The sequence below is a fragment of the Cucumis melo genome, chromosome 5 (assembly GCF_025177605.1).
Source record: "Cucumis melo cultivar AY chromosome 5, USDA_Cmelo_AY_1.0, whole genome shotgun sequence".
Lineage (NCBI taxonomy): Eukaryota > Viridiplantae > Streptophyta > Magnoliopsida > Cucurbitales > Cucurbitaceae > Cucumis > Cucumis melo.
In genome coordinates, this window is record NC_066861.1 from 3,190,229 (window position 1) to 3,205,083 (window position 14,855).

The 14,855-nt window shown below is 36.4% G+C and overlaps 1 protein-coding gene and 2 long non-coding RNA genes across 8 annotated transcripts in view; 1 reads left to right on the forward strand and 2 right to left on the reverse strand.

Annotated features, from left to right (window-relative positions):
• The window catches only part of LOC127149495 (uncharacterized), a 33,451-nt gene extending 22,133 nt beyond the window's left edge, over window positions 1-11,318 (reverse strand). The window contains exons 1-3 of the long non-coding RNA XR_007821157.1: window positions 10,879-11,318; window positions 10,546-10,767; window positions 8,994-9,326 (exon numbers count right to left, since the gene is read on the reverse strand). This is a non-coding gene — a long non-coding RNA (uncharacterized LOC127149495). The remainder of the gene's footprint in view (window positions 1-8,993; window positions 9,327-10,545; window positions 10,768-10,878) is intronic.
• The window catches only part of LOC127149491 (uncharacterized), a 38,899-nt gene extending 24,249 nt beyond the window's left edge, over window positions 1-14,650 (forward strand). Inside the window, exons 3-8 of one of the 6 annotated variants that reach the window (XR_007821137.1) lie at window positions 6,896-7,040; window positions 12,201-12,337; window positions 13,145-13,267; window positions 13,359-13,481; window positions 13,977-14,066; window positions 14,230-14,462. Coding sequence is in view for 1 of the 6 variants with exons in the window: in XM_051085218.1 (XP_050941175.1) it covers window positions 12,306-12,337; window positions 13,145-13,217; window positions 13,359-13,481; window positions 13,977-14,066; window positions 14,496-14,540 (363 nt within the window). In the remaining 5 variants the exon portion in view is untranslated. Of the gene's footprint in view, window positions 1-6,895; window positions 7,041-12,200; window positions 12,338-13,144; window positions 13,268-13,358; window positions 13,482-13,976; window positions 14,067-14,229; window positions 14,463-14,495 lie in introns of those variants that run through there. The other 5 variants (XR_007821138.1, XR_007821139.1, XR_007821135.1 and 2 more) reach the window with 5 other exon arrangements.
• LOC127149493 (uncharacterized) lies at window positions 3,444-4,621 on the reverse strand. Its single transcript, XR_007821155.1, has 2 exons — window positions 4,426-4,621; window positions 3,444-3,625 (listed from the first exon to the last, which is right to left on the reverse strand). It is a non-coding gene; the product is annotated as an uncharacterized LOC127149493 (long non-coding RNA).
• Window positions 14,651-14,855: the final 205 nt, after the last annotated feature.

Genomic DNA, 14,855 nt, shown 5'->3' on the forward strand with positions numbered 1-14,855 from the left:
CGTTTTGAGCGAGCTATCATAGACCTTTTTTCTTGTAGTGGACAGAAATCGCAGCGGAAAAAAAAAAGAGAAAAAGAAGAAAGAAGATAGAAAGAAATTAGATTTGGTTACCCAAATCTAATTTAAACGACATAAAAAAGAAAGAGGAAAAGAAGAAATACGTGGAAAGAAATCGTGGAGGAAAGACCATAGAAAAAATTCAAAGCGAAGAGAAGAAGAAAGACGTAAGAGAAAACCTAGAATATTTTAAAAATTGATAACTTTATGAGCTTTATTATACGAACCATGAATATTTTAGTAGTTTTTTATATTTATGGATATTTTCCAAAATAAATGTAATAGAATTGTACCTAGTATTTTTTTTTTCGTTTAAAGATATATGAAAAGAAGAAAAAGTCCTTCCTCTATTTGAATTTACGTTACATCCTAAAAATTAAAATTTAGAAGTAAACAATCACAACCATAGTTCAAATTCTATAAAAGAAAACACATGAAAATATATTTTTATGTAAAGAAAAAAAAGGAGAATTATTTAAATTACAAAATTTCTAAAATTAATAAAAATAACAATAAAATAAAATATCATAGTCTAGATGTAATAGATCCTATACCGTATATCAATATCAACCAACTATTTATCTATGCTAGTTACTTGTCTAGAGATCGATATTTTGTACATATTTTAGTTCACACATTGTATTTGAAAATAAAAAAATAAAAAAAGAAAAAAAGATGTATTTATACGGAACAGTATGAAATGGAATGAATAGTAGCGTCATCGATACCAAATCCATTCATCCAAAGCTTTTTCGATTCTCTAAGTTTTGGGAACCACAGAGGATGATGGAAGGGATGGTTCTGAAGCTATCAATCAACAACTTTTTAAACTTGCTGTGAAACGTTTTCCTAGCTTTAAAAATGTGCCATCATAAATCACATAAATAGAAGACGCTATTAAAAAGTTTTTTTTATAACTTTTCCAAAATGCTATCAAAATGCATACTTTTTATAGCTTTTATAAAACGCTATTAAAGATCCAGACTTTTAATAACATGCATCACGACTTTGCTGAATTATTATGAGGCTTACAACTAAAATGTGCATCGTGGCATACACTCTTTGAGGTAGATTATTTAGACTTTGGTATGAAACGTGAATGAAAACGATGTCTATCTGATTTGAAACCGTTTATAAATGTAGTGCAAAAGCAACTGATGAGTATGAGCGGGCAAGGAAGAAAGTTGCGTCCTTTACCAATGTTGGAGATGCTAAGGAGATCTTCTTCACTAGGAATGCAACTGAAGCTATCAATCTAGTGGCTTATTCTTGGGGCCTAGCGAATCTGAAATTGGAAGATGAGTTGCGTAGCTTGTTAGGCCACTGCATCGATCTTAGTAGTTTAGCGCAAGTGATTTTCTTCTATATATGTACTATTTAATGCACGTATAAGCATTGACTCTGTGAGACAATATGGTATTCTCCACGTGGGGTTACATAGCAAATTTAATTCCTTTGGTTGGAAGAAAGTTAGAATTTAGTCCTATGATTGGGGCTACTTATGAATTTTTTATGAAATCATAGGGACTACTAACAAAGTTTTATCAAACCGTCAGGACTATTAGCTCTCTCTCATTTCTAATATCTAAATTTCAATGGGCTTACATTTTGTACTTGTTTGCATTCTTGTAGATTGGCCAAGGTGTAGGCTTTAGGGTTCTCTTTGTGAAGATTTTGATTTCATATTTGAGTTAATGAAAGTGTTTTACATTCCTACATCATGAAGGTGCATCCATTATCTTTTTAAACGTGTGTAGCCACATACTGCTTTAACTTTAAGTTTAAACTGTAACAATCTTTTCTTTCAGTGCAAATCATACTTACGGTTGCTGAACATCATAGTGCCATTGTTCCTTGGCAACTTGTAGCTGAAAGGACTGGTGTTGTTCTGAAGCTTGTAAGTTTAGGTGAACATGATGTCCAAACTTACTAGAGTTAAAAGAAATGTTTTCAACAAAAACAAAGCTCGTGGTTACCCATCATGTCTCAAATGTGAATATTTGATACTTAGCATTTTTATAATCTATTTCCTTTTTTTACCTTTCAATTTTGTAAACATTACTCAAATAAAGCGAGTAGTAGGTAAATATTTCAAACTGAAGGGTTATCATATTACTTCAGTTATCACACTTCTAGTGGAAAGGTGTGCAGGTGAATAAAAATAATAAAGTCTAATGAATGAAGAACAGAAAGAACTGTCAGACATATTTCCTTCTCTTGATCTGTATCTGGTTACTCTTAATATCTTTCTAATAATAACTCTATGCACATAGTGGAATTCGATATGATTTGATTTTTTTTTTCTTTGCAGCTTCTGTTCTTCCAATTAAAGAAATAGTTGGCTTGGCACATTGTTTTGGGGCAAAAGCGCTTGTAGATGCGTGCCAGTGTTAAGAAAGTCAAAGTTCTTGACGGTTGATAAAAACGTCAAGAATAGTGAACGTTGACACTTTATAAATGTCAAATATACAAATTTTTAGGTGGTTCTGTAAGCGAAACTCTAATAGTGTCACCCAAACCATCCTGCACAACAGAAAGCATGTAAGCAAAACTCTAATAGTGTCACCCAAACCATCCTGCACAACGGAAAGCATTTACAACATGCCCCACATTCATATGGCGTCTAAAATGTGTATTGTAAATTCCTTTGTGTAGGACATCAACCTAACCACTATGACTTGAAAGAAATTTGTGAAGAACTAAAAGATCAGTCAAATACAGATGCCTACCTAGAAACTAGAACTCTAGAGAAGGTTAGTAAAGGTGCATACATCAAGCACTGTTCTAATGAAATTATGCTATCTTGGAGTAGAGTTTGAAAAAGGAAACCTACTGATGTCATGATGAAGGGATTCGGAAATGAAAACACAGCCAAAATAGAACAAATATAAAAGAACCTGTTCAACTGTTCCAGCAACATCTTTGTGTTAGTTGTCGTCATGGTTTGAATCTTAATCGGATGCTCACTACCAAGGGCAACATTTCCAACCATCGCTGTCCGCATTTTCCTTTTGACTGTTTTGTTTATGGATTCACAGTATTTCTATCGAGGAACTGCAAAGTACAGTGATTATCAATTGAAATGAAACCACTTCAAAGTACATACTTGAATAACATTTCATCTTTGGCTTTTCAGGAGGTGAAGAAACATTGGAAAAACTACACTACTTTTTTAGCATCATCCACTGTGTTGAACATGTCCAATACGTTACCAATTTCTTTTATTTTATGAAAAACACACAACATGTTATTATATATATTGACCACACTCACTCCCACGCGTTCTCTTTGTGATCCACCCAATGCTAACTAACTAACTAACTTTCACGCCGAGTTCCACTTTTAAACCCTGCATGAGTATTTCAGCAATATTGGAGGCCTAGAAATACACCATGAAGCAGCCATGAATCTCAATTATTATATGTGGAATGCTTTAAAGAAGGGTGGGAAAACTTTTATAAGCATTCTATTAAGAGTGGACTCAAAAGTAATAGAACATGAAAAGAGACAAGTAGACAGAAAGAAGAAAATTACCCCTTAGTCGGCCAAAATGAGAAAGATCCACGACCTAACAATTAACAACAAAATATGAAAACATCAACTCATTTGCAATATATATCTTTTCTTTTTCTAGTCAAGGAACAATTTTATTGATCTATGAAATTAAAAAATAGGGTAGAAAAACCCCAAGCTAAGTGAGTAACAGAACAAGAAACTTCTCTAATAGGACATTGTTAGGTCCCAACAAGCAAGATAGCTCAAAAACAGAGGAACAACTTCCTGATACTAAATTATATTGGAATTTAACGAAAGTCTTCAACCATTACAATGCAACTAAACAAGCCATGATATCAAAACAGAAAGTAAAGTGCACAAAGAAATGAAGAACCAGTAATGGCGTGTTCTAGAGCGCCCCTCTCCTCTTATTGGTGATTTAACCATAAAATATCCACCCCTTTCTTCTTATTCCAAAACCCTTCTTAAACCTTCTTTCAGTGGACCCCAACTCCATAACTGAAAACACATACCCCAAATCTCAACCCACTGTAATCTCGGGTGATTTCCCCTTCTTGCCCTTCTTCACGTATTGATGAATAATTTGAGGCCTAACAGACACGAGTATAGAATATCTACGAGCTATATAAAAACGAAAAAGTGGAGACAATTTACACCATGAGCATGGCTGCTTTGAAAAAAAAATTCCAAAAGAAACAAAATTCTACTTTCCCTCAGCCTCCTCGATGCAAAAGAAGTCCCCATCGATCAACTCCAGGGCTTCTTTCTGATCTGTACGGTCCGGAAGGAATTTCAGCAATAAACTTGGGTAGTAAAACAACAAATTGGACTAAATAGAGGAAAAAGACTCACAAGGAGGTCCTCATCGATTGGAGGGGGAGAAAGATCGAAAGGCAGGACAGAGAAGGAAGTACTTTTTCTGTTCGCATTGCTATGCGGTTTCTTAATGTTTGGAGGTCGAAATGGAGGGAGTTGAAGGCGATGAGAGTGGGAAAAAGAAGAGATGGTATACTGTTTAACATAAATATAAAAAGAATAATAAAATCAATTCACTTTCTATTACTTTTGCTTTTGATTTCTAACGTAAAAGAGTCCATATCTCTAAAATAATGGTTTCTATATACAAATAAATCATCCCCGGGTGATCACCATTCCACATTTTGAGAAAATAAATCAATAATTATTATAAATATATGTAAAATAGATATTTATATTTAGTTAACGAATATTAATTAGCTTTGTCTAGAAATATTTAGCCTTTTAATCTCATCATATGGTTGGAGGAGCGAAGCTTTGAGTGTGAGTTTAAAGTTAAACATTATGGGAAATGGATTCGATTGTGATTCGTGATCAGTTGTGGGAGATAGGGTAGATTCAACGTAAGAAAATAGATAAAAAAAACCTAATCCTAAAATATAATAGTTTTTTTTTATATCCTTTATAAATAAAGCGATTTCAATTCCGTTTCAAATTATATCGAAACCATATAAATTCGATTGTTAATTCTAGCTTTACAGTTTTATTATATATTTGATCAAATGGTAAAAGGGTTGAAAGAGATAAAAGATAGTCGATGTGTTGAGTAGAATAGAGGAACTTATGACTTGATGAGTAGACTGATTGTTTAAATATACTCTAAATCGAACATGAGTAGGTTAATTATTTAATTATATTATAAGTCGAACATATTGTAATTAGTTTGCAAACAATATTTGTGATTCACATCTTCTAATACCAATAACTATTTATTAGTCGAGGTGCGTTAACTTACCTAGACATTCACGAATATAAAAAATCAATTAACGTTTATTATAATAATTAAAATATTTTTTTTTGGGAAAAATGATGTATTTATAAAATTAATATGTACTTGTGTGAATTTGTCTCAAACCAATTAGAAAGAATGTTTTATTGGTGAAATTTTTTATGAAAATTATTTCCAAAACTAAAAGAATAAGAATATTCAGAATTGATAATTTGATTTGAAAAAAGAAATAAAAAATCAATCCTATATATCCAAATACAAAGAAAAAAGAAGTACAGTAGAAAATGGAATAATACTACAAATAAATGCTTTATTTTGTACACAGTAGAAGTCAGATTACTCCATTTCAAATTTCAAAAAAAGAACTTCGCTCTCTCATTTCTAATTTCTTCATCTTTCTTCTCAACGGCAACATCTCCCTCCTCTCCCCCCTCTCTCCTCCTTCCCTTCTCCTCGCTCTCTTGTCTCCTTCGTCTTCCTCAGAATCTTCACTCTTCCTTTCTCTCAATTTCCATTCTCTAAAATGAAGCATCCACCCAAGAAACCCTATCTTGCTAAATACCCATCTCGCCGATCCACTGCCATCTTCTATTCCTAGCGCTAACGGCGCCGGAATCAAGGGCGGAAGACCCCTCGGAAACCTATGTCCTCTTCCAAAGAAAATGCTTCTACCGTCAGATCCCAAATTCCCAACTCCATGGTTCCCGATTCCAAACCCTCGCCGACTAAGTTGAAGAGCCTCCTCCAGAGACCGTTCCTGAGAATTCCATCCCTGGGTTGTCTGATTGTGTTGTTAAGGTAGTTTACGTGGTGTGATTATGGGGGTTTTGGTATATTTTTTTCTTAATTTGGGTGGTCAAATGACATTTTTCTGTAATATGAAAAACTAATATGGTCTTATGTTTGAATCATCTCACAGATTAGAGAAGATGTAAAATCTGGTGTAGAAAATTTAACAGAGGAGTGTGTATCCACAATGGCAGACGTTACTCGGCTTCTGATGAAGGTTTTTATCTTCCTCGTGCTAATATGCGTACCTAAGTGCACCCCTATCCCTGCAACCATGTAAAATAACGTTGAGGTTCTATTATATTTGAGGTATTTAAGTTAAATTTCTATCTTAGTTAACACCAAGATTCGATTTAAATTTCGAACAAGATAAACACCCAGATTCTATATTTATTCCCAATCTTAATTAATATTTTGATGTTTTTCAAAATTTGAAAATGTTGTATCAACCTCGAAAATCTATTTTAAAAAATTGAAAACCCATTTGGAATTTCATAAATTCATATAAATTTATGAGAACAGTAGATTATTATTTGTTATAATATTTATGAAAAATTGAAAAACTGCATGCCTTTAGTAGTTCATGGTCTCCACTGTTCTTCCTTTCTTTTCATGGTTAACCTTTTAAAATGAATTGAATACAATTTTAAACATCATCTTTATAATCTCAGAATAATTATGCAGGGTTTATCAGAATAATTATGTTTGTTTCTTCAAATATACTGAATATTACTTTGATTACTCATTCATTTTGATTTCTATTTGTAGTCGATTATGGTGGCTCGCTTTGGAAACTTGTTACATAGCTACTGCCTAAAGCTTTAAATTGCCTTCCGGATGCACCTCAAAATCAGCTTCATTCTTTGTGTTTTCTAATTTCTAGCTCACTCAATTCAGCCATGGAAGTAGTGAGGTAAGTTAAGTTCCCTTTTGGAATTCAAGTTCTGTTGTACTTCTTGTTGGAGTTTAAGAGGCATTTTTGTTGTTGTTCTTCTTCTTGCATAACTGTGGTTGTGGAATTTGGGTTTTAAGTAGTGAAAGAACTTGTATTATAGTTTTCTACGGTAAAAGGAATTGAACCCACTTGCCATATGTTCACTCAATTTGATTTTTTACTGTAAGTTGAGTCAGTTATGGTCATTTTCAAGGGGTTAAATTGCATTTGGGAAGTTGGGAAGGAGTTGAAAGGGATTTTTTAGGCCAGAACTGACTTCTCTCACTTTGCCAGAATTGACTTCTCTCACTTTCTCTCTCTGCACTACTAACTTCCAAAGTTTTTGTGACCGTTAGTAGTTTCATCAAGTGTTTGTGTTTGCTACTTGGTTATGCTTCATAATTGCTTTAGATTCACAAAAATACTATAACCTGTAGTCCTGTAATTCTATCCATTTCAGGAGTTTGAGACCTTTTTGTATGTAGGAACTAACACAAATTGAATATTTCAAAAGTGAAAAGAAGTTGGGTTTGTAGAAAATATAGTGCCATTTGGTTGAGTTATGACTACTTTTGAAGATGGTTTTATTTTAACTATGATTGCATTCGCTAGTTTGTTTTTTGGTACTTCATTCACTGTCCATTATCTCTCCATGGTTGAGTTTCTCTCCCCTCATTTATTTTTTATAACATTCATTAGATCACTCTTCAAATCATACAATTACAAAGGAAAGGCTACTTCAATTCATCATCAGTGAACTATTTTTTCCTTTAGTAAACAATCACTCACATCATTGTGTCATTTCTCTATGTATTGTCTATAGACCAGGGTTAGTTCTAGTTCTCTTCTAATATTAAATAATTACCAGCTAATCATTTAGGAAATATTGCAGTTAAATGGCTGTTGGGTTGTCAACTATACTATTTTTTATCTGTTTTCTGTGTGTGTTTGAAATTTTTCTGATGTCCCCCATCTCCTGTGATTCTTTTCTTCAAAATCAAATGGTAGAAGTATCTTTTGGTTCATCTGTTCCACTTGCTTTGTCCCTTGTCCAGGAGTTTAGACAGTTTTCACCTACAATACGGTGAAAGTAAACCTTCGTATATTGGAGAAACACGCTTAAGGAATTCACTGAGAACATTGAGATCTGTTTCAACAAGGGAAACCTTTGCAACCAAGGGAAGGTTTTCTGTTTCCTTCTCTTTTTTCAATACTTAAAATCTTGCTTAAAATGCTTTGAGGACAGAGCAAAATTTTAAGTAGGGGTTCAGATTGTCGCCTTGCATGTCTAATGTCCATTGATAAATTTTCATTTGGTAAAAAATTCCCAAATTTTAAATATTTTCAAATTCTTTATTCTTAAAATAAATACCATGTCTACTTTGCGTTCTAGTTTAAAAAAGCATGCATGCCTAACCATTGAGCATGGAGCTTAGAGTTGTGATTGTGTTTCTTATTTAAATATCTTAAATATGTTGAAAATCCATACTTTAATAGCATAGAAATGAGTAGAAGACATACTATCCATTTTCTAAATATTGTGAATACTGTATATACTCGATAATATGTGTTGAAAACATAGCCTAACCAAAAAAAGATCTGCCTAGCCCTTCGAGTCCAGTCATTTAAGTCAAGTAGAATGCATTGAGGTCTCTCAGTATCAGAGCTTGTGTGGGAAACTCTTCACATTTGGCCTAACCAAAACCAGTCATGCCTGGCCCTTATAGCCCAGCCGGATAGGCCAAGTAGAATGCGTTGAGCTCCCTCAGTATCAGAGCTTGTGTGGGGAACTCTTCACTTTTGGCCTAACCAAAACAAGACCTGCCTAGCCCTTATATCCCAGCCGGTTAGGTCAAGTAGAATGCGTTGAGCTCCCTCAGTATCAGAGCTTGTGTGGGGAACCCTTCACTTTTGGCCTAACCAAAACCAGACCTGCCTAAACCTTATATCCCAGCCGGTTAGGTCAAGTAGAATGCGTTGAGCTCCCTCAGTATCAGAGCTTGTGTGGGGAACTCTTCACTTTTGGCCTAACCAAAACCAGACCTGTCTAAACGTTATATCCCAGCCGGTTAGGCCAAGTAGAATGCGTTGAGCTCCCTCAGTATCAGAGCTTGTGTGGGGAACTCTTCACTTTTGGCCTAACCAAAACCAGACCTGCCTAGCCCTTATATCCCAGCCGGTTAGGTCAAGTAGAATGCGTTGAGCTCCCTCAGTATCAGAGCTTGTGTGGGGAACTCTTCACTTTTGGCCTAACCAAGACCAGACCTGCCTAGCCCATATATCCCAGCCGGTTAGGTCAAGTAGAATGCGTTGAGCTCCCTCAGTATCAGAGCTTGTGTGGGGAACTCTTCACTTTTGGCCTAACCAACACCAGACCTGCCTAGCCCTTATCCCAGCCGGTTAGGTCAAGTAGAATGCGTTGAGCTCCCTCAGTATCAGAGCTTGTGTGGGGAACTCTTCACTTTTGGCCTAACCAAGACCAGACCTGCCTAGCTCTTATATCCCAGCCGGTTAGGTCAAGTAGAATGCGTTGAGCTCCCTCAGTATCAGAGCTTGTGTGGGGAACTCTTCACTTTTGGCCTAACCAAGACCAGACCTGCCTAACCCTTATATCCCAGCCGGTTAGGTCAAGTAGAATGCGTTGAGCTCCCTCAGTATCAGAGCTTGTGTGGGGAACTCTTCACTTTTGGCCTAACCAAAACCAGACCTGCCTAGCCCTTATATCCCAGCCGGTTAGGTCAAGTAGAATGCGTTGAGCTCCCTCAGTATCAGAGCTTGTGTGGGGAACTCTTCACTTTTGGCCGAACCAAAACCAGACCTGCCTAAACCTTATATCCTAGCCGGTTAGGTCAAGTAGAATGCGTTGAGCTCCCTCAGTATCAGAGCTTGTGTGGGGAACTCTTCACTTTTGGCCTAACCAAAACCAGACCTGCCAAGCCCTTATAGCCCAGCCGGTTAGGTCAAGTAGAATGCGTTGAGCTCCCTCAGTATCAGAGCTTGTGTGGGGAACTCTTCACTTTTGGCCTAACCAAAACCAGACCTGCCTAGCCCTTATATCCCAGCCGGTTAGGTCAAGTAGAATGCGTTGAGCTCCCTCAGTATCAGAGCTTGTGTGGGGAACTCTTCACTTTTGGCCTAACCAAAACCAGACCTGCCAAGCCCTTATAGCCCAGCCGGTTAGGTCAAGTAGAATGCGTTGAGCTCCCTCAGTATCAGAGCTTGTGTGGGGAACTCTTCACTTTTGGCCTAACCAAAACCAGACCTGCCAAGCCCTTATAGCCCAGCCGGTTAGGTCAAGTAGAATGCGTTGAGGTCCCTCAGTATCAGAGCTTGTGTGGGGAACTCTTCACTTTTGGCCTAACCAAAACCAGACCTGCCTAGCCCTTATATCCCAGCCGGTTAGGTCAAGTAGAATGCGTTGAGCTCCCTCAGTATCAGAGCTTGTGTGGGGAACTCTTCACTTTTGGCCGAACTAAAACCAGACCTGCCTAAACCTTATATCCCAGCCGGTTAGGTCAAGTAGAATGCGTTGAGCTCCCTCAGTATCAGAGCTTGTGTGGGGAACTCTTCACTTTTGGCCTAACCAAAACCAGACCTGCCTAAACCTTATATCCTAGCCGGTTAGGTCAAGTAGAATGCGTTGAGCTCCCTCAGTATCAGAGCTTGTGTGGGGAACTCTTCACTTTTGGCCTAACCAAAACCAGACCTGCCTAAACCTTATATCCCAGCCGGTTAGGTCAAGTAGAATGCGTTGAGCTCCCTCAGTATCAGAGCTTGTGTGCGGAACTCTTCACTTTTGGCCGAACTAAAACCAGACCTGCCTAAACCTTATATCCCAGCCGGTTAGGTCAAGTAGAATGCGTTGAGCTCCCTCAGTATCAGAGCTTGTGTGGGGAACTCTTCACTTTTGGCCTAACCAAAACCAGACCTGCCTAAACCTTATATCCCAGCCGGTTAGGTCAAGTAGAATGCGTTGGGCTCCCTCAGTATCAGAGCTTGTGTGGGGAACTCTTCACTTTTGGCCTAACCAAAACCAGACCTGCCTAAACCTTATATCCCAGCCGGTTAGGTCAAGTAGAATGCGTTGAGCTCCCTCAGTATCAGAGCTTGTGTGGGGAACTCTTCACTTTTGGCCTAACCAAGACCAGACCTGCCTAGCCCTTATATCCCAGCCGGTTAGGTCCCTCAGTATCAGAGCTTGTGTGGGGAACTCTTCACTTTTGGCCTAACCAAAACCAGACCTGCCAAGCCCTTATAGTCCAGCCGGTTAGGTCAAGTAGAATGCGTTGAGCTCCCTCAGTATCAGAGCTTGTGTGGGGAACTCTTCACTTTTGGCCGAACTAAAACCAAACCTGCCTAGCCTTTAGAGCCCAGCCGATTAGGTCAAGTAAAATGCGTTGAGCTCTCTCAGTATCTGAGTTTGTGTGGGCAATTCTTCATTTTTGGCCTAACCAAGACCATTCCTGCCTATCCCTTAGAGTTCAACCGGTTGGGTTAAGTATAATGCGTTGAGCTCATTTAGTATTCGAACACGTATAGGTCAAGTAGGTTTTCGTTTTCTCAATCTCTTCTCTAATGAAGCGATACATAATATCTATGTGTTTTATTACGTTGTGAAATTGGTGATTCTTGAATATATTATGCTATAGTTATCACAATATATTTTCATTTTTGCTTGTTTGATTCTGAAACCATTGAATAACTCTTTTTCTCTCAATGCTTGAAATCCCTACATCACATTTGACTTATTTGTCAACTAAAGAGCCTTCATGATTGAGATATTGGGAAGCTTTTATTTTTCTTTCGTGTTTCCAATTGAACATTGATCGACAAATTTGCATGGGAGGGTATTGTGAGCTCTATTTGAACAAAACTGTGATTGATCACTTCTGTTGGCTTGTGTTGTGGAGTTTTCTTTCTTAGTTTGAACGTTATTTCAAATTTTCAAGTTTTGAAACATGAAGTCATAACAAAAGAAAACGTTAACAAGCAAGAAAAAATAGTACACACATACATATATATGTGAATATTTGAGTCTAAATTCACGTAGTTTCGCTTTCAAATTTTGAAGAATGAACTGACTCAATTGAATTCCAATTTTGGTGGTTCCAATTGCACGATCGAGTTGATTTCTAAAAGATGTAGGCTGGAAAAGGAGGTGAGGTAACATGGAATAGAAGAACCATAACAAGAGGAGCACTGGATTCATTGAGAAATGGACGAGAGATTCCATGGCTCCCATTTATGAAACTTTTGATTAATGGCGATCTTGACAGGTAATATTAAGAGGTTTGGAATACTTCATGAAATTTAAGTTTTATATAGTCCTTAATTTAATGTTGGTTTAGTGGAGATACAAATATAAGATTCAATCTTGGTTCTTTTGCATTCAATTCTTGTGGATTGTTCTGGAAAAAAATTAAAGTCTGCTGATTTTGAGATTATATATAGAAACAACTGTCTTTTTTATCTGAAAATTTTAATGAAATTGCATTTCTCTTTTGTTTGAGTGAGGTTCTTCTTTTGAATCTTGGAAACTTTCTTGATTCATGTTTCTGTAATGTTGAATGAGTGTGAAACAAAGTTAGGGGCTGAAATCTTGGAGGAATGTTGGGATGAGGATTTAACAATTAATTTCTCTTTCTTAGAAGAATCCGAATCTATACAAAGGTCTTCTTCTCTGTTTCTAATCATCTGAGGTAATCTTGTAGGTTTTTTAATTCTTGGTGGAAATTCTGGGATACTCTGAAGTGATTCTTGCTTTCTTAATAGTTTTTGTTGTTTGTTTTCGTGCCATTGTTGAAAATCTTGAGGTTGTTCTTGATTGGTTCCATGTTGGGTTTATTGCAAAAACTTCTCGAGTGTTTCTTGGTTGATTATCAACAATTCTTCCTGTTAGATCTAAAACCCAAATGTCCATACCCAAAGTGAAATCTTCTTGTATAAGAGATTCTTCCACGCTAATTTTCCATTTACCACACAGGTGCTCTATCTTAGAATTCAAAGGACTTAACTTGAGTTACTTTCCGCCTTACAGTCGTACAAATATCAGAACTATTAAAAAATTTCCTCTTTTGTTTCAGGCATTCAAAAGAGAGGAATTTCTCTCTGTCTCTTTTAGTTGTACATAAGAGAAGGGATAGAAGATTTCTGAAGGTAGAACGTTCAATAAGTAGAAGAATATGAAAAGAAGAAAGAAAATAGAGGTTAACTGGTTCCGCTAGGTTTATCTTCTTTATTGCTTTTCAATCTGTGAAGAATTTTACGAAATTTTTTTGTCTCTAACGGCTTGGTCAGCATGCTGAAGCATTGCCCGAGGTATGGACCTGGACAACTTCGATTTCTCTTATCTCAAGAGCTTGGAGATTCTTTTTATCTTACTTCACAGTTGACGTTCTTTCGGTTCTTTCACTCCCCCAGGTATGAAACTTCAGCCTCTGCTGGCTTAGATTCTATCAATCTCATTTTCAACTTTGTCCATTCCATTTGTAACCAAGGATTCATTTGTAGGACAAGAAAGATAATCACCATTTAAAATATATATGTTAGAGTACACACACAAAAACAACTAATTATTCAATCAGAAACATAAAAGCATAATTTACAGAGCATACGGGTCATAAGTTAAGTTTGTGCTACAACAAGATATCCACTCCTGATGTTAAAACACAAAGCCATATTGTCTAATTCCTTTAGTAATCTACAAGAATTCCAAAGAAATAAGCTCGGGGTCATTATCAATTTTGTTTTTCATCCTAAAATATTAAATTATTCTCCTCTTTGGGAAATTATTGGAGGATGACCATGATGGAGATCTCAAATCTTTACACCAACAGCTGTTTGAATGTCTTTTCTATCTTTCCTTTTTTCTTACTTGGGAGGGGTTAAAATTTTCATTTCCTGTGCATTACTAAGCATGCAGGGTTCACAGAAAAATTTGAATTTTTCATTAGTTGTCGTGAGCTGGCCAATGCATTTTTCGAATTGACAGATCCTATTGATCAGGTAAGAGTTAATTATGTCAATCATTAATGTTAGAAGGGTGCACACATGATGAAACTTTTTAGCCAACTTCATGGCATTTGAAAGAGAGAAAGTACATTGGTATTGTACTCAAATTAAACTTGATGGTATTATTCTGATGCATGTGAAAAATACTCGTGTGCAGGTGGTGGTTTTAGTTCTCATTCCAAGCTTAAGAGGAAATTGATTTATATATGCAGTGAGGTCGTTGAAATATACTGTCATTGTTCAATATTTGCCAAGGGTCTATCGAAATCTACTCATTCTTAAAGAAAGTTAGATGGCCTTCTAGCATTCTCCGAGAAAGTGTCAAGGCTAAAGCTGCATTCAATATCTTCCTTTATATCCTTGCAAGCCATGTACGTTAACCGCCACTCTTGTGCTTGTATTAACCTTTTCATCTTTTTTTAGATGGATTACACTACACTCAAGATTGATTCAGTTAAAATATTGTAAGAGAAAAGGAGGGAAGATACAAAATGTCATAAACACAATATGTGACTTGCAAAATGAGTATATTATAAACCAAATTTCCAGCACAAAGCCAGAGTGGATCCTAAGTATACTGTGAAGGTTGTTAAATTCAAATCTATTAGGTCTTATTTGATAACTATTTAGTTTTGGTCTTCACCATAATATTTTTCGTTCTTTCAGGCTCATTTGGTACACTGCATCGTGCTGAATGGCATGGATCGGTTAGTCTCTTTTATCTTATCTCTAACTCATGGTTCAACATTCATGTTCAGTTAATAGTGTAACAAGTTCCAACAG